Here is a 26,241-nt window from a genome sequence, read left to right as displayed (position 1 = left end):
ACCTTTCTTGCCTCTTTTTCATATGGTGCACCGTTTTTATGCAGAAAAATAAAACATCTTGACGCGTATTTTTCATTTCTTAATACATTATCAAGAACTATCCAATATAATAATACTAAACTAGAAACATAACAGAAAATTACTAATAAAATGTTAACTAGGTGTAAATCTGCAAGAAATGTTATAAATGATCTCCTTTACAGGTAACAGAAGAATTTTATATTTATTATTTAGTCCAGAGAAATAAGGTTTTTCTCGTGACACATCCCCCTCCAGGCCGAAACCAAATTTTTTGAGTAGTATGGACATCTATATTATTAACCTATATGTTTCCTGCAGCCGATTTTGATGATATACATAGTTATAAACAAATGAAGATCGAAAAACGGTAAATTATCGCTTTTTTCGTCTATTACCAAAAAGTTAAGCACTTTAAACAAATTTGAGAGTAAGAAACTCATAAATCGTATAAAAAACTTCAATATGGCATTCGCTGAATATGTCCAACCCTATTGGTTGCTTAGAAAATTGCAAAATAAATCATAAATATTGAGTTCTTATAAATATTCGTAACTTAGATAAAAATTAACTTAGAATCTTCTTATTACACGGAATGCCGAGACTTCTTGTACTTAAATTATATTTTAAATTTCAAAGCAATTGGTCAAATAGTTTAAAAGTTATTTAATTTATTTTTCCCAAATTCATTTTTTTTGTAACACTATAAGTCAGAAAATTATGAGGTTACAATAATACTTCGGACAGTTTATGAAAGAAGAACATTTATATTATTACCTTAATTAAAAATAAATGACAAAAAATAATTTTAAACAGTGTAAAATTATTTTGCAAAAACATGTCCATTTTTTGCTTACTTATAAACAATTAGAATAACTTTTTAACCGTTACCCGTAGAAAAATTATTTTTTCATATTTAGAAAGACTGAATTTTTATACACATTTAGAAAGAAAAACAACTGTTCTAGGACATTTAGGAACAAAGTTAGCCCCCCCATTTTTTTAATTCACATGTTTTTGCAAAATTATTTTGCAATATCTATAATTATTTTTTGTCATTTTTTTTAAATTAAATTAATACTGTAAATTTTCTTCTTTCATAAACTATCCAAAATATTACTGTAACTTCATCATTTTCTGACTTACAGTGTTGCAAAAAAAATTAATTTTGGATAAACAAATTAAATAACTTTTAAACTATTTGACCAATTGCTTTGGAATTTAGGGTATAATTTAAGCACCATAAGTCTCAGCATTCCATGTAATAAGAAGGTTCTAAGTTAATTTTTACATAAGTTATGAATATTTATAAAAATTCAAAATTTATGATTTATTTGGCAATTTTCTAAGTAACCAATAAGGATAGACATATTCAGCGAACGCCATATTGAAGTTTTTTATACGGTTTATGAGTTTATTACTCTCAAATTTGTTTAAAATGCCCAATTTTTTAGTAAGAGACGAAAAAAGCGAAAATTTACCGTTTTTTGATCTTCATTTGTTTATAACTATGTATATCATCAAAATTGGCTGCAGGAAACATATAGGTTATTATTATAGATGACCATATTACTCTAAAAATTTGGTTTCAGCCTGGAGGGGGATGTGTCACCAACACGATATTTTTTTTCCTTATTTCTCTGAACTAATTATCGCACGTACGGGAAATGGTCTAAATTTTTTTAAGAGAAAAATAGTACGCCGGTGAGATATGTCAAACTAAAAATCATTTTTGAATTCCTCGTTCAATTTACGACAAAAAATCTTTCTTACTTTTTTTCATACGAGGCGCTGTTTTTATACAAAAAAATAAAACATTTTAACGCTTTCAAAGTATTTGAGGTGTTTTCCATATAATATGCATAGAAATTTAGTTCAAATACTTTGTAAATGTTAAGATGTTTTATTTTTTTGCGTAAAAACGGCGCAGCACATGAAAAAAATGCAAGGTAGCTTTTTTGTCGTAAATTGAAAGAGGAATTCAAAAATGATTTTTAAATTTTGAATGGGTTGAATTTGTGAGTCCATATTAAAAGAAGTAATGAAACATTAATAATTGTGAGTAAGTCTGTGTTTCATTACTTCTTTTAAATGATTTTTAGTTTGACATATCCCAGTGGCGTATTATTTTTTTCTTAAAAAAATTCAGATCATTTACCCGTACACGGCCAATGATGAATATAAAATTCTTCTGTTACCTATAAGAGATCATTTTAAACATTTCTTGCAGCTTTGCACCTAGTTAAAATCTTATTAGTAATATTTTCTGTTATTGTTCTAGTTTAGTATTATTATATTGAATAGTTCTTGATAATGTATCAAGAAATGAAAAATACTCGTCAAGATGTTTTATTTTTCTGCATAAAAACGGTGCACCATATGAAAAAAAGGTAAGAAAGGTTTTTTTTATCAAAAATTAAACGTGGAATTTAAAAATAATTTTTAATTTGAAATATCTCAGTGGCGTACTATTTTTTTCTTTAAAAAAATTCAGACTATTACCCATATGCGCGCCAATGATGAATACAAAATTCTAAATTGTATGTCAAAAAATGAGCAATAAGTACTTTCTAAAACTCGCCAAATTTTATTTTCACAGCTCAACTGGTCTTAGAGCAATAAATATATTGACAGTTTGAAATAAAAATTTTAACACCCTGTATCTCGGAAACGAAGCATTTGCGGACATATGTTTATAGAGCAAACCGGCATTATTTTTTCATGATGAATTAGCCCTTAAATCTTTTCATACTTATTTACTAACACCCTGTATATTATGTGTATGGAGTATTTTATAAAATTATCCTGTCATAGTGACAGTTGTCATAATAATCCGATCCGATACGTCTAAGGGTGGGAAACTATGCAATGTAATGTTAATTTATACGTTTATATCGATAATTTCCACCTCTACCAGTTTTATCTCTATTTACTTCACAATGTATGGTTTTCCATCTTCTGCATTATTTGGCCGGTTATTAGCGCGCTCATCACTGTATTGTGTATAAGTAAAAGATGATGTTTAATCTTTTGCATATTTTTTTATTAGATATTGTTATTACTAAATTTATGAAAAGCATATTTGTTAGGTAAGTCGTTACTTCCCTGGCCTGGGAAAAAGGAAAATAGAAAGACTTTGTATTTGTCAAAATTAAAGAAAATACTGGAATTCTAAATTTCTTTCTCTTTCAGAAATGTATTCAACGATTTATTCATCCGGAGGGGTGTTCAGCTGTTCAATAAAGGCTGTTCGAAATCCTGTTACTACAACTACCCCAGCACCCACTTGTGACTGTGGTTGGAAGCAAGCAGTAAGTAAATCATCAAATTATCGATAGGCAGATAGTCACTATCTTAATCAACCCGTACGCGTCCACTGCTATACATAGGTCTCCCTCAGCTCTTTCCATCTGTCTTTGTTTTGTGCGGCTTTCACCCAGTTGCCGACAATACGCTTCAGATCGCCAGCCCAATTGGTTAGTTGTCGTCCTCTGCTCCGTAGTGCTTCTTCTCGTGGCCTTCACTCGACAATACATTTTGTCCATCGGTTGTCTGACAATCTGGCAACGTGTCCTGCCTAATTTTACTTAAACGACGTAAGTCTTTCGACGGAGTCCGTTGTTTTTGTTCTACGACGTATTTCTTCGTTTGGGATTCGGTCCCTCAGGGAGACACCCAACCTCTGGGCTCCATAGCCCTCTGAGTTATGCGAATCTTGTTCACTACCTTTTTTATGAGTGTTAATGCTTCCTCTTTATAAGTGAGTAAAGGCAGTACACACTGGTCAAAGATTTTCCTTTTCAGGCATATGGGTAAGTCCGATTTAAATACATAGTTCAGTTTACCAAACGCTGCCCAGGCTAATCCTATGCGACGTGGGAGTTCGCACGTCTGGTTATCTCATCCCAACCGAATTTCATGTCCCAAATACATATAACATGCAGTCAGCTCAAGATCCATTCCATCAACAACAATATTACGATTTAGCACCAGATTAGTCATTATTTGCGTCTTGTTGATGTTAATCTTTAGTCCGACTTCTATTATAGTCGAGGAAATGAAGCTGAAAAAATGGCAAAATCTCGCAATTTTTTCGTCCAGCATCGATTTGTACAAAAATTTGGGTTTAGGCTCATTACACCCTCTAGTTCATTTTCTATATTGAGCCGTTGTACGCTTTTGGTTTTTTAAGGATGAAAACTACCCCTAATTGTAAAAAATTATAAAATAACATTTTAAACTTTAATATTGTTAACATTTGGTTCTTATTAGTTACATAATGATTGTTTCATGCTTTAAGATATACTATCATAATATTTCAACCCTTAAAACCACACTTGTTAAAGCTATATATAAAAAATTTACTTATCCTAAAAGAATAATTTCGGCTTGCATCGATTTACATAAAATTTTGAGATTAGGATCATATCACCCTGTACTTCATATTCTATATCATGCTTAAAGGCGTTGATTATTTTTAGGGGTGTAAATTACCCCTTATTTTCAAAAATTATATAAAAACATTTTAAACTTTAATATGGGTAAAATTTGGTTTTGATTGGTTAAATAATGAATGTTTTATACTTTAGGATAAAATATCATAATATTTCAACCCTTAAAAACCACCCTTAATAACATTACAGTTTTTATAAGTAGATATTTTAATAGGTCAATACAGGAAAAAAGTAGAATTAAAGAATTACAAAAACATTTATTTACACAAAAATACGAATTTACAGATATGTACAAATACAAATACAAATAGATTTTTAGTCATCTTCCAGTATACGAATCGGTTCTGTGGTATTATATATACATTGAAAATTATCCAAAGTGGACTATCCGAATTTTTCGAAAAAAAAAAATTCGTTTTTCAACATAGCTCCTTCATTTTTGACGATAAAAAGATTTTTCAAAAATGGCTTTGTAGGGTTTTTGAACAGTTATAAGACTGTGTAAACTAAATTCCGTAAGGTCCCTTAGTTTTTAATTAGGGTGGGTTTAAAGGGCTCGAATAAGGGGGTGTTTTTCCCAGATTTTTCAAAAATGGCTTTGTAGGATTTTTGAACAGTTATAAGACTGAGTAAACTAAATTCCGTAAGGTCCCTTAGTTTTTAATTAGGGTGGGTTTAAAGGGCTCGAATAAGGGGGTGTTTGCTCGTAAATAGAGGTTTTAAACAGCTATATCTCGCTAACTGTCAACCAAAATTAAAATATATGCACAAGTTAATTTTATATATTAAAAAAGCTACAATTTAGTTGTCCATCATTTTTTTCGTATCTCCAGTATTTTCGGAGATGTTTTGAAGTAAAAGGTGAAAAATGGGAAATTCCAAAAAAATAATTTTTCTTTTAACTCCAATTTTTCTAAAACTAGGCGTTTTAAATACGTCAAACTGCTTGGGTGTATTGATAATACAAATATAAAAGGAATTACAGAAAGCTGAAGACCAATTTTTAATTAGTATGGTAGTTAGGGGGTTGTTTTCACTGATTTCTTCATAGAGAAAAGCAGGTACCGACATTTTTTTGATCATAAGTCGCTTAATTTGCAGGCTAGAAACTTTTTATTATTATTTTTTGAAATGCCTAACTGCATACTTGAAAAAAGATTATTCAGGTTTTCCTCGAAAAATGCAAAGTTTTTCCGTTATTTTACTTTGAATATTTCAAATTATGCATTTGACGAAAAAAGCTAACTTTTAACATGCCGTATCTTGGATTGTATTGGTCTTAAAGATATTGCAGAAAAAGAATTTGGTTTGTGTTACTAAAAGATACAATTTTGATATCCACAGTTTTTTTGATTAAATGCAAATTTTTCGAGGTATTCTCAAAAAACCCTCTAAAAAAGTCGATTTTTTCATCGAAAAACTGTTACTTTCAAGCGCGAATAACTCGAAAAATATTAGTTTTACGAAGAAAACGTAAAAAACATTTTTTCCTTAGAATTACATTTTACATCGGTTTACATGGTTAAAATGTAATAAAAAATTACCGCCCCCGAGATGGGGTGGCAACCACCCCCAAGGACTTAGCGTACAGCAGCATGATATATAAAATGATCCTTGGACTATTCCCTACCTTCTGTGAAAATTTCAAGTAAATCCATGCTGGACGAAAAAATTGCGAGCCAAAATGCTTCATTTCCTCGACTACTAAGGAAGCGTGATATAACTTATTCAAAATTATGTTCAACATTGTTGTAAATAGCTTTGGTGAGATGGTGTCTCCTTGCTGTACTCCTCGCTGTATACAGAATGTATTTGTCTGTTGATCAGGTAGTATTACGCTAACCGTTGCGTTGTGGTGGATATATTTTATCATGTTAGTGTAGCGATGGTCTATTCGGCATTCTGGCGAAACGAAGAAGAACTGCAGATATTAAAATATTTGCAGCGGAATGTGGTTAGAGCCCCTCTAACGGGGAATGACGAAATGAGTGAAAATAATTTCGACCACAAGTTCAGTGTTCTGTTAACCGAGGTACAGTAGTACCAAGAGGCGCCGCTAGGAGAACACTCCAATAATGCGTCGCACTGCGTCGTACTGTACCTCGGTTAACAGGGGTCGTATTTTCGAATTCAATCGAATATTTTCGCATACGTGTTAACTCGAATGAAAAATTTCGTATACGAACGTGAATGTGTATTTTTGAACGTCCTTCGAAATGTTATACGTATACGATCAGAATTTGCACCGGCAACACTGCAAATTCGAATAACATTGAACTTATTTGTCATCTGAAGAGTCACAATGTTGCCATATTTGTTTGGTCTATTTCTTGTATAATGTACAAGACTGTCTTAACTGGGGTATAATGTATAAGAATAAGATTGTATAAGAACGTTTAATGTATAAATATAACGACTTATAGTCTGAACAAATTATACAAAAGGGCCATTTTTGGGAGAAAAGTTGTTTAGAAGTTATTTTAAGTGTAATCGAATATTAAGATTGCATAGGTATATTAGTAATATCAATTTGCAAAGTCCGCAGAAAGTGTGCCATTTTGTTTAATATTATTTTTATATCCAGTATTTACACTGATACTTTAGTATTTACTTTTCAAAACTTTACTTCAAAGCTATTTTTTAAATGCACCTTTATGTAATGTGATAGTATGAAAAAATTGAGGATATGGCAACGGTGTCATATGTCAAGTTTGGAGCTTAGATCCAATGCTAAAATGCGTACATAAAGTTAGGTTAGGTTATATTTTCAAGGCATAATCGTACAACATGTCCTTTCTTTCTATTAAAGAATTATTTAAACCAGCCATTGAAAATAAATTTCAAGGTAAAAATATTGTAGACAACAACACAATTAACACTATCAGCTAAAACTATCATGACAGCTGAAATGACCTTGAAATGAAACAATAATTCGTATACGAGCATCACGATTTGAATGGTTCATACCCATTCGAGTCGCCGTATACGAAAAAATTCGTACACGAAGTATTCGAAAATACAAGACACCGGATTTCAAGCGAAATTCTTCTAATTTCGTATGCGAAATATGCTCGAATGAATTCGAAAATAGGACCCCAGAACACTGGACTTGTGGTCGAAATTATTTTCACTCATTTCGTCATTCCCCGTTAGAGGACAGTCTAACCACACTCCGCTGCAAATATTTTAATATCTGCATTTCTTCTTCGTTTCGTTATGGTTCAATTCAGTCTTCTTGCGAAGCCTCTTTGAAAAGGGATAGATTCCCAAAAATCAGGTGTCAGAGGATGCCAAGAGACTCAAATTAAATCAAAACGAAAACGATTATTTTCTTTTTTGTCATACCTTACTCGGTTATAGAGTACAAAATGACCACGTTTATAATTAAAAAGTTTTTAAATTAATATTTAATTACAAGAAAAAACCAGCGGCCGCACTATACCTTAAAGTAGCACTCAGAAAACCTACAAATCTGGCCGGCTACTATATTTATTACTTATACCATGATACTATAAATAACAAGATAGACCGGGCAGTATCGTCGCCCCCGCTAGCGAAATTAGTCCGATTTAATTTTTTTGCACAAACTTACTCAAAAATAGGTCCTTATAACATATCCACAGGGTGCCGGGCGGTGCCGTGGTCGAAAAATTGTTTAAACATTTTTTTTTAAACAAATTCACAAAAATAATTTTTTTATTTCGAACAAAATTTTTTTAGATAAATTGGCTTATTCTGAGCAAAAAAGTTTTCTTCTCATTTTTTTATAAAATTAATTTTTGTCGAGTTATATGCGATTAAAAATTTGAAAAATGCGAAAATGGCCATTTTCAAGGCTTAATTACTCGATTAAACATTATTATTATAAAATTCAAAAAGTCACCAAATCAAGTTTCAAATCCCTTCTTCAAGGTCATGAAGAGATTTTTGTCATTATTTTATTAAAAAGCTGTTATTTTTAAATTAACAATTAGCGCTATAGTCCAGGATTTATCGTCGCCTCCGCTAGTGAAATTATTCCGATTCCATTTTTTTGCAGAAACTTACTCAAAACGAGGTCCTTATAACATATCCACAGGGTGCCGGGCGGTGACGTGGTCGAAAAATTGTTTAAACAATTTTTTTAAACAAATTCACAAAAATAATTTTTTCATTTCGAACAAATGTTTTAGATTATTTGGCACATTCTGAGAAAAAAATGTCTCGTGATTTTTTCTAAAATTGATTGTTGTCGAATTATACGCGATTTATAATTTGAATAATGCGAAAATGGCTATATAACTCGACAACAATCAATTTTAGAGAAAAATCACAAGAGACCTTTTTTGCTCAGAATAACCCAAATTATCTAAAAAAAAATTGTTTGAAGTAAAAAATAATTTTTGTGAATTTGTTTAAGAAACATTTTTTAAACAATTTTTTTTTTTTTTTTTTTTATTTACAATTTGCTTCAACCACAAGGGTTATTAGCAATGAACTGTATTTACATCAAATTACAAAATTTAGGTATATTAAATTTGGTTAATGAGTCCTATAGTACGTAAAAAATTAAGAGTCTTACATGAATTACTTTCACTTAAACAATCTTTAATTGTAGTTGGTAACTGTTGATGTTGCCGTTCTATAACGTAGAGGGGACAGTCTATTATTATATGTTGCACTGTTAGTTCACTATCACACACATAACACATCGGAGGGGCTTCCTTCTTTAATAAAAAGTCGTGGGTGATCTTCGTATGACCAAGTCGCAATCTGGACATGAGCACTTGGTCTCTTCTCTTTGTAGGATGTTTCGACGGTGATATACTTTGTTTGATTGTTCTTAATGTAGAGTTTGATTCGTTCCAGTTTGTTTGCCATTTTGTCATGATCTTGTTTTTAAAATATTGCTTTAGATCAGTATGAACGCAAGTAGTTATGATGTCTGTTAAGGGATTCTCACTCGCATTTTTTGCTAATGTGTCAGCTTTATCATTTCCACTTATCTCGCAATGTGATGGTACCCAGAGGAACTGAACTAATCTTTGATTTTGTTGGCATATCAAGAGTTCCGCCTTAATTAAGAGGAGGATAGGATGTTTCGGGTATACCCGCCTCAAGGCCGTTAATGCACTTAGGGAATCGCTAATGATTATTGAGAATTTGATGTCATGTGTGTTAACAAACTTTAATGACTGGAGGATAGCAAAGAGTTCAGCTGAGAATATGGAGGTTTGGGGAGGGAGCTGGTAGGAACTGTTATAGTTATCTGTTGTGAAAGCCGCTCCTACTCCATTTGCAGATCTGGATGCATCGGTATAAATATGGATGTGATCATTAAAACCATTTAATATCTCTAATAATCTCTGATTGAAGATTTTTGCTGGTGTGTCACCTTTCTTGAATGCAGATAGGTTTGTATTACAAGCAGGAAGAGCAATTGTCCATGGTAATATGTGTTGGCTGACTTTAAAAGTATTGTAAGTGTGTGGAATTATTGTGTCTAAGCTCTGTAACGTTGCTCTCACTCGATGATAAAACGGAGGATCCAATCTTTTCCCACAATTAAATGTCGATGGAAATCTATCTGTAAATGTGTTTTTATAAACAGGTACATGTGGGTTAGTTGATACTCTTAAGGCATACATGAGGCTAAGGTATTCTCTCCTGAGTTGAAGGGATGGTTCGCCTGATTCAACATACATACACTCAACTGAGCTTGTGTAGTGTGCTCCCAGTGCAATTCTAATTGCTGAATTATGAACTGTGTCTAGCACTTTCAATAGTGAACCTTTGGCTGAGTTGTAGGCAACAGCAGCATAATCTAGTTTTGAACGAATTAGGGTTTTGTATACAGTCATAAGAGTTTGGAAATCGGCACCCCATTGTTTATGAGAGATACTTTTCATTAAGTTAAGGCCGTTTTGAACTGACAGACGGAGAGAGTGGATGTGGTCTTGCCAAGATAGTCGGCTATCCAGTTTTACTCCCAAGAAGTTGATCGATTCTGAATACTTTATTGGTAAATTTTTTAGGAAGAGTTTCGGTGGATTTACTTGTTTCTTTGGAGTTTTACTGAAGATCATTGCTTTCGTTTTAGTGGGTGAAAATTCTAGGCCAGTGGTATTCGACCAATTCTCTAGTTTGTAAATGGCTTGCTGTATATGGGTCGTCATTGTTGATATATTTTTACCACGACAGAATATAACAAGATCATCAGCAAATAGACGGGCTTTGACTAATGGGCTAAGTGACTTAGCGATGTCATTGATGGCAATAAGGAAAAGTGCAACACTAAGAGTAGACCCTTGAGGAATACCGTTTAATTGGATTTTAGAGTCTGAAAGAAAGTTGTCTATTCGAACTTTGAAGTTTCGCCTATATAAAAAATTATTAATAAACTTGATAATATTTCCTTTAATCGACCAACTTGACAGGATTCTTATGATATCTGATCTCCAGATTGTATCATATGCACGCGTTATATCAAAAAATACAGCCAGACATTCTTGACCACATCCAAATGACTCATGAATTACAGATTCAATATCCACTATGTTGTCTAATGTAGATCTGGACTTTCTAAATCCACTTTGTATAGGGCTAAGTAGCTGTCGATCTTCTAGGTACCACATTAGTCGGTTGCTTGCCATTTTTTCAAGTACTTTGCACATATTAGATGTTAGGGAGATTGGTCGGTAAGACTCTGGGTCCGATTTATTCTTGCCCTGTTTAAGAACTGGTACAATAATGGAATCGTACCAATCAATGGGGAAAACATTATTTGTCCAAATGAAATTATAAAGATCCAAAAGATATTGTTTTCCTTCCGTTGGCATAGCTTTTAAAAATGTCGTAGGGATGTTGTTCAGGCCCTGGGCTAGTGTCTTTAACTTTGTTTAAAGTTTCTAACAGTTCATCCATCGTAAATATGGCATTTAGAGGTAAATTATTGTGGTCATCAAGATTTATACATGCATTATTAAATTTATTTTTATGGGCTAGGAAACTTGTAGATAGATTTTCGTCACTGCATTGTTGTTGGTATACGTTTGCTAGTACGGAGGCTATTTCTTGCTTAGTTGAATAAATATGGTTATGATGTTCTAGGTAATGAATGGTGTTAAATGATTTTTTCCCGTACATTCTGCTTATCATTTGCCAAACCTCAGAAGTCGGGGTAGATGAATTTAAAGATGATACATAATTTTTCCAGGCTTCTCTCTTACTCTTCTTTAAGGTGTATCTACAATACGCCCTTAATCTTTTGAATTCTAGCTGGTTATTTAAAGTTGGGTGCCTTCTTAATTTATAAAACGCCTTTTTTGACTCTTTAATTGCTGCTTCGCAGTGGGAATTCCACCACGGGACTGGAGCACGTTTTTTTGGAAATTTTGAATAACCTATGGACTCGTGAGCTATTGACGTTAAAAACTGTACGAGATGGAGTACTTTGGAGTTAATATCAATGTCTGTATCAAAGGGCTGAACCAACTGAGAAATTTTTTGTGAAATTAAAGAGGAATTATAGAGACCAATCTGCATTTTTCAGACACCATTTATTGGATGGAATTGATGAGGAGATATGGTTATTGTTCGTAATTAGGATAGGAAAATGATCGCTTCCATGCAAATGGGATGTCACATCCCACGACAGAGTTGGTTGTAAGACAGGGTCACAGAGGGATAAATCTATTGGGGATCCATTGCCGGTGGAAATATTGAACCTTGTGATTCTTCCATCGTTAAGGATATTCATATTAGAATCTGTAACAATTTGTTCGATTTTACGTCCCAAGGAATCTGTTTTTTTACCTCCCCAAAGTATATTGTGGGCATTAAAATCGCCTAATATAATACGCGGTTCTGGAATTTGATTGAAGAGTTCAGTTATTTCTTTTATGGACGGGTCTAAGTTCGGAGGAAAATAAATATTACATATATTGACTTTGTGGGGGCCTTTTATAGATACTGCTGTTGCCTCCAACTCAGTTCTTAAACGTATTACTTCGGTATTAAATGAGTTATGGACATATATTACTACTCCCCCACTAGCATGGCTAGCAGTTATTCTGTTCTTATAATACGGAGTATAGTTTCTTAAATTATGACAGTTATCTTCTTTGAAGTGGGTTTCTTGTAGGCATATTACAGATGGTTTAAACTTAGCTATAATTAATTTAAGTTCTTCTAAATGGGTGTAATACCCATTTAGGTTCCATTGCAGTATACAGTTGAATGTTGTATTAAATTTCAGCAGAGGCGTCGCTGCTGTATTCACTGTGATCAGTAGAGAAAGCGGATAATAATAGCTGTTTATTAATCTTAGTTTTTAATCTTGTACAGCGACTTTTCAGATACTTGGGAGTTAATGCTGGATGGATTTTAGTTAAAAAATTGAGTAGTCCTTCGATATCTTCTGTATACGTTTTTGCAATGCTGAGAGGATCTGCAGAGCCGTATGCATTTTCAAAGAAATCAATTAGTTCTTCCTGGGTTAAATATCCGTTGTCAGAATTATCTTGGAAAAAAGAACTAGTGCATTTAATAAGATCTTCTGCTAAAGTCTTATTATCTTCAGGAATAGTTTTTGCTTTCTTAGATTTACGCAGAGGTTCTTTAAATGGGTTCTGGTCTACTGATGTTGAAGGAGACGTTATTTCTGACACCGCTCGTTTAGACGATTGAGTGTCAGAGGGTGTAGGAGGTTGATTTTGGCTGTGATTATTCATTTCAACATTATCTGGCTGGATAGGTGTTTGAATGGGATTTGAATCAAATAGAGAAGTATTGGTTGTTTCTTTTGATTGTGGACTGGTGGATTGTTGCGAAGATTGTGAAGGATGGATAGTTGGCTGAGCATCTGTTATGATAGGGTGGCAATTTTGGATATAATTTGGTTGAGCAGTAGGTGATGAATTTTCGATAGATGTTTGAGTGTTTGTATTTTTTTTGCACTGAGAGGCTAGATGACCTTGTTCTTTACAAATGTAACAAGACTGTTTTTCAAGTGAAAAATAAATTCGATAATTGATTTGTTCATAGTTAATTAATATAGACTCAGGAATATTTTCCAGATTTTAGGAGAAATGTAAGTATAGCGTCGGAAACTCAAGATATGCTTAAATAAAGAGTTAGTTGTACCTATTCTTAGAAAAATCCAATGGAGTTATTTGATGAATTGCAAAATTTTGTAGTTGAGTCTCTATAATACTGTGAGGTATTGATGGGGGGACATTAGAAATTATCAGTTTTTCGCTTGGTGTGACTAACTTCCTGGCTTGGATACGTTCCTGATTGATTACTATTGTTCCATTATCTGTTCTTAAAAATTCGGTTACTGTTTCTTCAGTAGTAAAATATACGCAAATACGATCATTTACAATCCTGGAAATGGCGAGAATTTTATTGGGATCGACTTTAGTTGCTATGGCATTTAAATAATCTTCAATTTTTGTATTTGGAAGTGAATTGAATAAAATGGCTTGGTTTTTGCTTGCGAATTTTTTGTTAGGTTGAGTCAGAGCGGTTGAATATAATTTTGATTGATTGGATGGATTAATGACATCTTGAGAATTTTGAAGTTCAGAAGATCTCTCCTCTGAAATTTCCTGCATATTGGGCCTATGTTGCCTGATTACGGCCCTTGTGCTTGGACAGGTTCATTAGTAATTAAGCTACTTAATTACCTCGTTACTGGTATTTATAACCGTTGTTTACTGTTTGTTGATTAAAAAAATAGTAATAAAGATTATCTAACTTACAGTTTGATCCCAAAATCGGATTAAGCACTATATAATACACTATTATACCAACTTTGATAATTTTCTAACAAGTAAAACCACCTTAATTTTGATAAAAACTAAGAGCTAATCGGAAACACTGTTTACTAGTTAAGAAACCAGTTTCGAATCCTTAAACAATTTTTCGACCACGTCACTGCCCGGCATCCTGTGGATATGTTATAAGGACCTCGTTTTGAGTAAGTTTCTGCAAAAAAATGGAATCAGAATAATTTCACTAACGGGGGCGACGATGCATCCTGGACTATAGCGCTAATTGTTAATAATTAAAAATAACAGCTTTCTAATAAAATAATGACAAAAATCTCTTCAGGACCTTGAAGAAGGGATTTGAAACTTGATTTGGTGACTTTCTGAATGTCATAATAATAATGTTTAATCGAGTTATTAAGCCTTGAAAATGGCCATTTTCGCATTTTTCAAATTTTTAATCGCCTATAACTCGACAACAATTAATTTTAGAAAAAAATGACAAGAGACCTTTTTTGCTCATAATAAGCCAATTTATCTAAAAAATTTTGTTCGAAATGAAAAAATTATTTTTGTGAATTTGTTTAAAAAAAATTGTTTAAACAATATTTCGACCACGGCACCGCCAGGAACCCTGTGAATATGTTATAAGGACATCTTTTTGAGTAAGTTTGTGCAAAAAAATCGAATCGGAATAATTTCGCTAGCGGGGGGGGACGATACTGCCCGGTCTAAGATAGTATATTGCAATCCGGAAGTCGTGACGTAACTGGAGACCGGCAAGTTCGTAATGGTTCGTAATCATTCGTAATGTCCGATTACTTTGAATTGTTCGCGGTTGTATTTTATATTTTATCTTTGACAGTTATTTTGACTGGAATCTCGACACTAAATTTTTTTCGAATACATTGAAGTTTAATTTTATTTTGCTAATTGAATAATTTCATCACATAATGTATACAAATCCTATTTAACTTTAACAATAATTCAAATTCAACTTCCGGTCTCCAGTTACATCATCAATGCGCGAGTTCGGACGTATTTGCGCTACGGGAAAATACTATCTCTTTATTTATAGTATCATGGCTTATACTATACTTATATTTCTTGCTAATCATTTTTCTGTATTGTTTTTCAGAGAAATAAACTATCTATCGCTAAAAACTAATGTGTGTAATTTTTAGACCAGAATTGTCGGTGGGGATGATACTGGTGTCCACGAATACCCTTCAATGGCAGCTTTATTAGATAACTCTATCCTTGAGGTCATATGTGGGGCAGTTATCTTAAATCAGCGATATGTTATGACTGCAGCTCACTGTCCAACTATAGTTACAATGGACAAAATGAGCATCCTCGTAGGAGGTTGGGATATGTCTCAGGGTAATAATCTTCATAATAATAATCAGCGTAAATAATAGGGAATTTGCATAAATTTTTAAATAGTAAAATAATATTAAAAAAACATAAGGTAACATGATCTTAAATCGCTTGCATGCAAAAAAAAAACAAATATTTTTAACCCATGCGCTTATTACAAGGCTTTGAAAATGCCATAAAATTCAAATTTATTAGAAGGCGCTTGAACTTCCTTCTATTGGTCTGACGTCACGAACTACAACCGGGCTACGAGTCGAGCCCGGTTAAACGCGATTAGAGTATTACGGGAATTGTATATCACTATATTGTATTACAATATTATCTGTACATTATTTGTATTCTTGCATAGTTGTACAATCAGTTTATTTAGTTTAAAAGTGAAATTTATAAATCTTTGGAAATTGGTATCTTCTAAAGTGCTTAAAACGCATGTTTATACGATGTCAGTTGGACAAGTATAAAAACAAAATTCGACACCGAGTGTCGGCGTCTTTTGTAAAACATAGGCGGCACAATAGAAAATAATGAGTAAACTTTTATTTTAAATTATGGTCTATAATTTGTTACACAGTAATGATATTGTTAATTATTCACATTTCTTTATGAAATTGACACCAAATATGATTAAAAATACATAATACAAATGCAATTTACCATGCTTATTAATTTGAGAACTAAATAAATGAGCCTACACAAATGAGCCTATGTTGCGAAAATACTGTCACGGTCCTTTAATTTTGTGTCAAGTTATCTTTATTGACACCAAAGATGATTAAAAATACATAATACAAATGCAACTTACCATGCTTATTAATTTGAGAACTAAAGAAATGAGCCTACACAAATGAGTCTATGTTGCGAAAATACTGTCATGATCCATTACTTTTGTGTCAAATTATCTTTATTCGCATCATTGATTAGTTATCTATTTACGTCCAGTTCCACCAACGTGACTTAAGTGAAAATTTGATCTTAAGAAACAATTTTTACTTAAGTCCCGTTCAGTTTCGTTCCACCAACGAAGAATATTTACTTAAGAACAAATATTTTTGCTTAAGCTTAAGTCACCTATTATGACGACTTAAGTAAAAATTTTAACTTGGCGCATGCATTGAAATTCATCTTCTGTCATATATTGACAAATAAGTGAGGTTAAATTTCTGCTGTTGATTTTACGTTAGGATACCTCGCATTTTTGCGATTTATTTTGATTTATATATTCCTATTTTTTGTAAATTCTACCGTAATAGATAGTATAAAGTAGTATATAATAGTTTATAGTAAATATAATATAGTGTAGTGTACGTAGTCTCTTTATCTTTGGTATGCACACCATTGGTTTTTTTATTTTCAATGATGTCCTTGTATTTGGACACTAAGGAAACCAATTCCCCGTTTTTTGATTAGAAAATTTACTCTTTTTTTTAATTTTTTTTCATATTCTTATAAAGTATTTCCAACCCCTCTGTGGCGCAGTGGTAAGAGCGCCTACCTTTGAAACGAAAGATTGGGAGTTCGAATCCTATCAGGGGCAGAAATTTTTCATTTATTATAAATTAATAAATGAAAAATAGTTTCTGTCCTTGTGGGATCGGTACTCACCGGAGGGACCGCAGACGTTCGGAAACAATTAGCGTCTCTTTGCAAAGACAATGACGTCGACTTTGCAAAGTAACAAGACACTTACTCAACACACACGCTACACATTACTCCCCTGACTTATTGATAAGTTATACAATTACGTGGCTAAAGGTTCTAGTTCTAAACCAAAGCCAGAATCAGAGAAAAAAAAAAGTATTTCCATACGACAAATCAGAACTAACATACCTTAATTTTTAAAACTCTCTCTAAATTTTTAAACCGTTATATTTTAAAACTAGCAACTAAATTATTGCTAAATTAATTAATGATTCTCAACTAGATTAATTTTAAATGAGCAAATAATTTCGCAAAATACACAAGAAGATGACAAGAATCATATAGGTACCTAATAACAATTTACAATAAATATTGAAATGACATTTTCTATGTCTAATGACATTAATGTCAAAAATGACACAAATTTTCTTCTTTTTTGGTGTTTTTTTCATTAAAAACGAGTCAAAAGGTTAAGAATTTTTGACAATTTTGTAAAGTTGGTATCTCTGATAACTTAAGTTTTTTCTTGGCTAAGTTAAGTAAAAACTTGTATGGTGGAACGCAAATTTTTACTAAGAAATTTTTTTTGACTAAGCAAAAACTTACCTAAGATTTTACTTAGATCACGTTGGTGGAACCGGGCGTTAGAGTACTGTAATCGCCAACCAATTTTACATATATAAGTCATTTTTTAATATGCAAATACCCGTCAACGAATACATAATTGTCTAAGTTCAATGCATAATAATCACCTAATTAGGAACGTTGTTTTTTCTGTCACTTACAACTGTAATTCATTAGGGAGAATTCGATAATCTATGACTCACTGAAAAAAGGGGTTTGGGATCAACTTTAGATAGAATTTTTGTACATAACCTCAGAGTCAGAGTGGTACTGTTGATTCGCCTTGTTAGATATCGCTGTGTCTAGGGACACGCTAGCGTGTAAGCAACTAAAAAAGTTAGGTACACGCGAAACGTCATTAAGTCAGTGACGTCACTATTTAGCGTGCACTGTTACTGGTTTTTGCGTACACGCTAACTTGAGCCGCCTGTATGCTGTGGTAAGAATATACCGCGAGTATCAGAGAGTCAGAGTGTTAGAATGTGTTTAATCGCGTTGTGTTTACACTTTACTATTGATTAGTAAAGAGATTTCTTATGTTTTATTCGTTTAGTGTTTGTTTTTAAATTAACTATGGAGTATGGACAATTATTTAGTTCTTTTAATGAGTTTTAACAAAATTTTAAAACAGTATAAAAAGATAAGAGATTATAAATTAATATATATTTTTTTAGTTATAAGTGAAACAGTATTACCGTCCAAAATTAAAATAAAAGGAAGACCTAAAGCTTTCAGAATAATAATTAACTTGTTCTGAAGCTATTTCCTTGTGACATTTTTGTAATCAACTATTCTAAATGGGAAATAAGCCACAATTTACCTAAAAAATTATTTTATTAAGTTTTTGACGTCCAAATCGGATGTCGTTGTCAAAATACAAAATATTAATAAATTAAACAAAATTGTTGTTGCTTAGTAAAAAATTTCTTTTAATAGTTTATTTAATCTGACTAATATTTGTATTTTGACAACGACATAGGATTTGGACGTCAAAACGTTAATAAAATAATTTTTTTAGTTAAATTGTGGCTTATTTCCCATTTACAATAGTTGATTATTTTAACAATATTTTGTACATGTCATGTCAACTAAATAGATATTTATTTTCTTAACCTGAAAATATACTTTTATATATACATACATTGATTTATTACAATTATTAAGTTTGAAACATCTGAATAGTTCTGCTTCCCTACCCTTTAATAACAAATATTTTTCTATCAAACAAACACTAAACATATCAAAATAGCGTGTAGGTACCAAAATATACAGTCACTGCGCACGCTAAATAATGATGTCACTGGCTTGATGAAGGTTAATTCGCGTGTACCAAACTTTTTCATTTGCGTACATGTTAGCGTGTAGGTACCTAGACACAGCGGTTAAATATAACAACTAAAGGTTGAAATAGTATGAACAAAGCAAATCTAAAATAATTTGCAGGTTACAAATGACCTCTTATATTATAGCAAACTAATAAAATTTATTCAGCCCATTCTAACTGAAGATGACCATTACAGTCAAAAAATTCTTATTGGTCACTGTGATGATTGCTATAACAAAATTCCATTAATTACGATATCCAATCTGCGCAATTTCGCGTCATGAAATCTTATATAATATATGGGACATCCTGTATAAACATATATTACAGTTATTAAAATTTAAAATTGATGATTAAAAGTATATAATACAAATTAAATTTAATGTGCTTATTAATTTAAGGACTAAAGAAATGAGACAAAAATTTTATTATAGAAATAAAATAAATAATTGTAAGGCTATGACGACGACACTGTTTATATTGCTTGCCGCCTTTGAAACATGAGATGGAATTTTGGCCAGATAACGATATGATTTAAGTGTAAGCACTTCCGAACACTTTGACCAATTACACTTCAGTATTGCCCAATAAGATACGCTAGAAAGTAATAAGCCACACCCGTGTCCATGTGGACTACTACAAGGAATGATCAATTGCAAATACTTATGAATGGTTTATCTTTATTTCTATGCTCGCCGTAGAATTACTGACCGGACCCCAAAACGTCCTCTGGTTCAATTCACATCGTATCTACTATAGATACTATTACTCACGAGGGTTTTTCAAAAGAAAGCGATTAGGCTATTCTGGGGATTGTATAGTACATTTTAATCGTATTTAATTGAAATGTTAAGGGTAAGTTTAATTTAACTGGACCAACTTGGGGAATAAAAATACAAGATCTTAAATATTTACTAATTAATGTAACAGATTTTGCAAATATTCTCGAAGTATTGCTTTTGCTTATGCCGAAATCATCTCCAATGGACATACATGTATGTCCTGTTCGTTTTAGCGTTAAAAATATATGTATTGTTTATGTTTTACAATATATTTCTATTAATTGAAACGTATACAATCTAGGTCTGTATTGTAACTTTATCACTGTACACTTCAGAGACAACATTTTAAATTGTTTTGCTTCCTCTTCTTTCGCATCTTCATCACAAGAAGAATCACTTTCATTTTACCAATAGTCATCACTACCATTGTATTCACTATTATCTTCAAATATAGAACGTTCTGATTCACTTTTTGTATCTTCAAATGTTTGCAAGTCTTTTATACGTGAAGTTCATGCATCCTTATTATGTATTTTCAATGGCGACAAACCGACTGTAACACTCCTTTGAAATTTACACTGAATACCTTTACTTCTGATTTTGATGTGAGTCTGTGTTGATGCATTATTCAGTTTTTGAGGTTTAATTCAGGTCCTGGTTGAACTATGTTTGTGAAACTAGGATCACGCTGTCTCTTATCATCATTGTCCTCTAGAACAGAGTTATATGTGGAAGTGGCATCTTCAAGAAGCTGACGTTTAACCCTTTAATGTGCTTCCCTCATAAGCTCAGAAAAAATTCCTTTTCTGTCTGGTTAACAATTAAATATGTGTGTAAATTAAAATTAAACACCTGACTTAATAATTTTGAGACCACCCATAATCTTGAATTTATATAAGTAGTTATCCATGTCTTGTTCCAAATGCAACAAATAAACAAGTTTAAGTAGGCACATTTCATCAACGACAACTACCTAATATTTTTTCTTGAAATAGAAAATGTCTTATTAGTATTAGGTACCTAATTAGATAAATACTCACATCAAATCCTCACAGACATAAATACTTTTGCTACTTTGTGAAATATCCTTTTTATCTCGCCTGCGTGCCTTTAGCTATTTCAATCGACGTTTTTGGTTCTACTGGTAGAGTAAAAAAATATTTGTTGGATGTTCTGACAGTTGTTCTTTGGCATTCTGGCACTATATAGTTCTTATATTGCTCAGATTTGTATTCCATTTTGATAAAGTACACTAAATACAATAATATAAACACCGAGAAAACAAGACAGTTATTCGACACGCACAACTATTTAACAATGGCAAAATGCATTAAATGCAATAGCTCACCGAACGGGCGAACGAGAACACTGTGGTTGGTGACGTCAGACCCCAGCTCGCGCTTTTGAAGTTGTTTGAAACGGAAATTTTGGGCGCGGAACTATTATCAGTTGCTGTACGTACACTATTCATTGTTAAGATGTAATATTTTGTATATAACATTTTTAAACATTAATTAACAATTTTATGCAACAATATTTTTATGTGCAAGTTTCCTATTCTGTTAGCCTGTTAGACCAGGTGGTATCTATTCTAAAACACCCCCATTTGGGTAAATCGTATGTGCTCCAAATTTTTTATTTAATTGCTTCGAAATATAATTGAAAATGATAATTTCACTATGCGGACAATTCAAAAGAAGGGCTAATTTTCACTAAACAACAGCAACGTCCTTTATTTTTTAACGTTTTGTCTTTCCATTTCCTCCGGTAGTTTACCTCCTTGGCTGTATTAGTTGTCGCCCTTAGAAGACAAGGTCTTCCGACATTATGACCAAAAATGGTAACATTGCTGCTGACGTGATAAGAAAACCCCCTGTCAGACTTCATTAGAATACAAAGATTGCAATGGGCCGGACATGTGATAAGAATGAGAGAGGATAGGCTACCAAAAAGAGCACTGAATGCTAGAATGCAGGGAAAGAGTCCGGTTGGAAAGCCAAGAAAGCGCTTGGAAGATCCAGTAAACAGCGACGCACAAGCCCTTTTAGGAGTCCGTGTATGGAGAAGAGCAGCCACAGACAAGCAAGGGTGAAGGCAAAAAATAAAGGAGGCCAAGGCACAATTTGGGTTGTAGTGCCGTAGAAAAAGGAGAAGATCCTTTCCCAAATTAATCTATTCCTTTGCTAACTTGACTACACCGTACTGAAGATAACCAATTGGTCTGAAATGCGTATATACGGTTGCCTTTCATCTTTTTATATATTCTCCGTTATATTCACACTCATTTTGCGAGTTTTTGCCATAATATACTGTATATACACTAGACCAGGACTAATCTGTAAAAAAACGTATATTTTTGGATGTGAGAGGTAGCATTCGGATTTTTGCAGATAAAGTTAGGTGACACCTTCAATAATAATAATTGACTTATGCTCCTTCTCAAATATGCCCGGAACATTAATAAAAAAATTAAAATCTTTAAAAATTTCGTAAAACATCGATTTTTTTTTGGTTTCTTTGCTTATAACTTTAAAACGGTTCGTTTTGGAACAAAGACGTAGAGAAATAAAATAGAAAAAGACAATTGAATTTTGTATGATATACGACTTGTCAAAAATGTCTTAAGGTATTACCTTTTTTGCAATATAGCAATAAATACAAAATAAGGGGGCAAAATACGCCTGTTGCTATTCAATGTTTCTTAACCACTTTGGTGGCACTTAGAACCTTAGTAATTCGCTTAGAAAATTCTTATAGCTTACTTAAATGGTCTACCAAATTTCATTAAAATCGACCAATAGATTTTGCATAATAAATTTTCAATGTAAATGTTTTTAAAAAAGTTCAAATTTTTTAAAATCTTTCTGAACAAAAAGTAAACCATTTAGAAGTTGGCTAATTTTTTTACATATAAGTAGGTGATCTACCTATCTATAGGCTATTGATTATGTACTATAGAAAGGAACTACAACGTTAACGAGGTTTTATTATTTCATATGGTCAATGAATCTCTATATATGAAAAAACCGCGGAGTGCTACTATTTAAAGGGGTGCGTTTTTGAGAAATGGGTGAATTAGTCCCTGGGCACAGGTTACATTAGGGTGAGTTCTATGCACTTTTGTTACAAACTCGTCTACATAAAAATTGTTCCTGGTTAAATTTACTATCTAAATATAACTTCTTAAAGTCAAAGATACTTTTTTTTACAAAAATATATTCAAAAGAAGAAGCACAATGAAACCCAAAAATAAGAGATTTTGTTTTTTGTCCCATAACTTTTGTCCACGAGGATATAGGTATAGATATTGCTTCACAGAAAAAAAACTTTCATATTTTTTCTTTAAATTGATGTTTAGTAGAGGTCATTAGGATTTACAGTTTTCGAAATATGATTTTTCAAAGTTCGCCACTCACAGCAATATTGGGGAATTTTCCTTGTTATTTCGCAAATATTGTTCTGTAACTTTTTTCTACGTAACTTTAGGCATATGCAATGGTACATGTAAGAGGAATAGAAATCAATTACCTTTAAAATGTTCTACAGTATAATGTTGTACGACTTCTTTTAAAGAGGATATCTTTTTCAAGACTTTATACTTTTAACGAGTTTTTATATTTTTTACGATTATTTTTTAAATTTTCCATTATAACTTTTTTTTATACATTTATGTATATATTCATCATCAACCCGTACGCGTCCACTGCTGGACATAGGTCTCCCTCAGCTCTTTCCATTTATCTCTATTTTGTGCGGCTTGCATCCAGTTACCGATAACATGTTTCAAATCATCGGCCCATCTGACCATGATGATGGCCGATGATTTAGGTATATATTATATAGTAAAAAAGAAAGCTTATTCTGTTTACTTTAAAATGGTGTATTATAAAAAATTTTAGGATTATTTTTGAATAAGATATGCTTTTTCAAAATGTAATAAGTACTTGCAACGATTTTTGATTTTAGGATTATTTTTTAAATTCCTCATTATAACTTTTTTATGTGATTGTGTGTTATGATTCAATCTTATTTTTTATAGCTAATACTTTGGATCCACTTGACTCGGCCGGGCAAACTTCAAAATATGGATTACTTCCAATATTTACTGTCAAAGCTCCTGCACCACAAGTTTTGCTTGAAAAAATAACATGTAAATATACCAAAGGATGTACAAAAAACTGCGGTTGTAGGAAGATAGGAATTAGTTGTTCAATATTCTGCAAAGGGTGCATGTGCATGGGTACTAATTGTGGGAACTCTAAGATAACTGAGGTGTCAGAGGAAGATATTGAAGCTAATGCTAACGAAGAGATGGACTTTGATTTTGAAAATTTTTTAAATATCAACGTTTAAATAATTTTAACTAAAGTGATGTTTTCTAAGACTAATGTTTATGTAATTTTTGTAAAAGAATTAATTTTAAATAATACAGGTAAAAAAATATCAAAGAATCACTCGGTTTCCATTACATATTTAAATATAGATGATAAACAATTTTAAAGAACAGAAAGTAAGCCCTCTTTATTGAGCAATATATAGTATATTCATGTAGTAGAAGAAAAAAAAATTTATAATGAGAAATTTCAAAAATAATCGTAAAAAATGTAAAAAATAATATTTTTTTATATTAGGTATTATATAATATATAATATATTATATAATACATATTTTTATATTATATTATAAAAAATCGTTAAAAGTATAAAAGCTTGAAAAACCATAATCTCTTTTAAAAAAGTCGTACAACGTTATACAGTAGACCATTTTAAAGGTAATTGATTTCTATTCCTATTACGTGTACCATTGCATATACCTAAAGCTTCGTAGAAAAAAGTTACAGAACAATATTTGCGAAATAACAAGGAAAATTCCCCAAAATTGCTATGAGTGGCGAAATTTGAAAAATCATATTTCGAAAACTGTAAATCCTAATTACCTCTACTAAACAACATTTTAAAGAAGAAATATGTAGGTTTTTTTTCTGTGAAGCAATGTCTATACCTATATCCTCGTGGACAAAAGTTATGGTACAAAAAACAAAATTTCTTTCTTTTGGGTTCCTTTGTCTTTTTCTTTTGAATATATTTTTGTAAAAAAAATTATCATTGACTTTAAAAAGTGATATTTAGATAGGAAATTTAACCAGGAACAATTTTTATGTAGACATGTTTGTACCAAAAGTGCATAGAACTCACCCTAACGTAACCTGTGCCCAGGGACTAATTCACCCATTTCTCAAAAACGCACCCCTTTAAATGGTAGCACTCTGCGGTTTTTTCATATATAGATGTCCATTGACCATATGAAATAATAAAACCCCGTTAATGTTGTAGTTCCTTTTAGCTATCTTATTTTGAATATAATCAATAGCCTACTAATACACTTTACAAAATTAAAATCGGATTATTTAAGGGGCCTCAGCAATGTTTTAAAATTATAAACAATTTTTTGGCTTATAAACAAATAGCTTTGTTTAATAATAAAAAAATTAATTTTTAGCAATGCAAATAATTAAAACCGGTATAATTTGACTTAGACTTTCAAATGCTGTCAGCAGAATTGCTATTTTATTTTTTAATCAAAAGTTATTCTCGTTAAAAAATTGCAATTTTTCGATTTTTTGAATGTTGCACCGCGTTTATCTCGAAAACTATGCATCCTACGAAAAAACTTGTAAGGACATTTTTTGCTTAGAATTACCCAAGAAATACAAAAAAACAATGTAACGAAAATACATGTCATAAATTTAATCACATATTCTGGGACCAAAAATAGTTCGATTGAACCTAACTTACCTTTGTACAAATTTGCACATAAAAAAAGTTACAGCCCTTTGAAATTACAAAATGAAAATCGATTTTTTCGAATATATAGAAAACGATTAGAGATTTTTTATTGAAAATGGACATGTGGCATTCTTATGGCATTAGTATCTTAAGGAAAAATTATAGTGAAATTTAGACACCCCATAAAAATTTTATGAGGGTTTTGTTCCTTTAAACCCCCCCAAACTTTTGTGTACGTTCCAATTTAATTATTATTGTAGTACTATTAGTTAAACAAATTATTTTAAAAATTTTTTTGCCTCTTAATACTTTTTCGAAAAGTCAGTTTTTATTAAGATATTTTGAATATTTGTCAAATCCACCACCTATTTGTATAATATGGTTAAGTACGATGATGGAGACTTAGTAATATAGGAATAGGAAAATTTATTTATGATTTACATTTTTAGGTATATTTTGAACCATATTAAAAAAGAAGCCACA

At 31.8% G+C, this 26,241-nt stretch overlaps 1 protein-coding gene across 1 annotated transcript in view; it reads left to right on the top strand.

Annotated features, from left to right (window-relative positions):
- LOC126883333 (venom serine protease-like) overlaps positions 1-26,241 on the top strand; it is a 134,662-nt gene that overhangs the window by 79,744 nt on the left and 28,677 nt on the right. Inside the window, exons 4-5 of the mRNA XM_050648733.1 lie at positions 3,211-3,329; positions 15,409-15,607. Coding sequence (XP_050504690.1) covers positions 3,211-3,329; positions 15,409-15,607 — 318 coding nt within the window. The remainder of the gene's footprint in view (positions 1-3,210; positions 3,330-15,408; positions 15,608-26,241) is intronic.

Source organism: Diabrotica virgifera, chromosome 4 (assembly GCF_917563875.1).
Source record: "Diabrotica virgifera virgifera chromosome 4, PGI_DIABVI_V3a".
NCBI lineage: Eukaryota > Metazoa > Arthropoda > Insecta > Coleoptera > Chrysomelidae > Diabrotica > Diabrotica virgifera.
The sequence above is the reverse complement of the archived record's forward strand: the minus strand, read 5'-3'. Positions and strand labels throughout refer to the sequence as shown.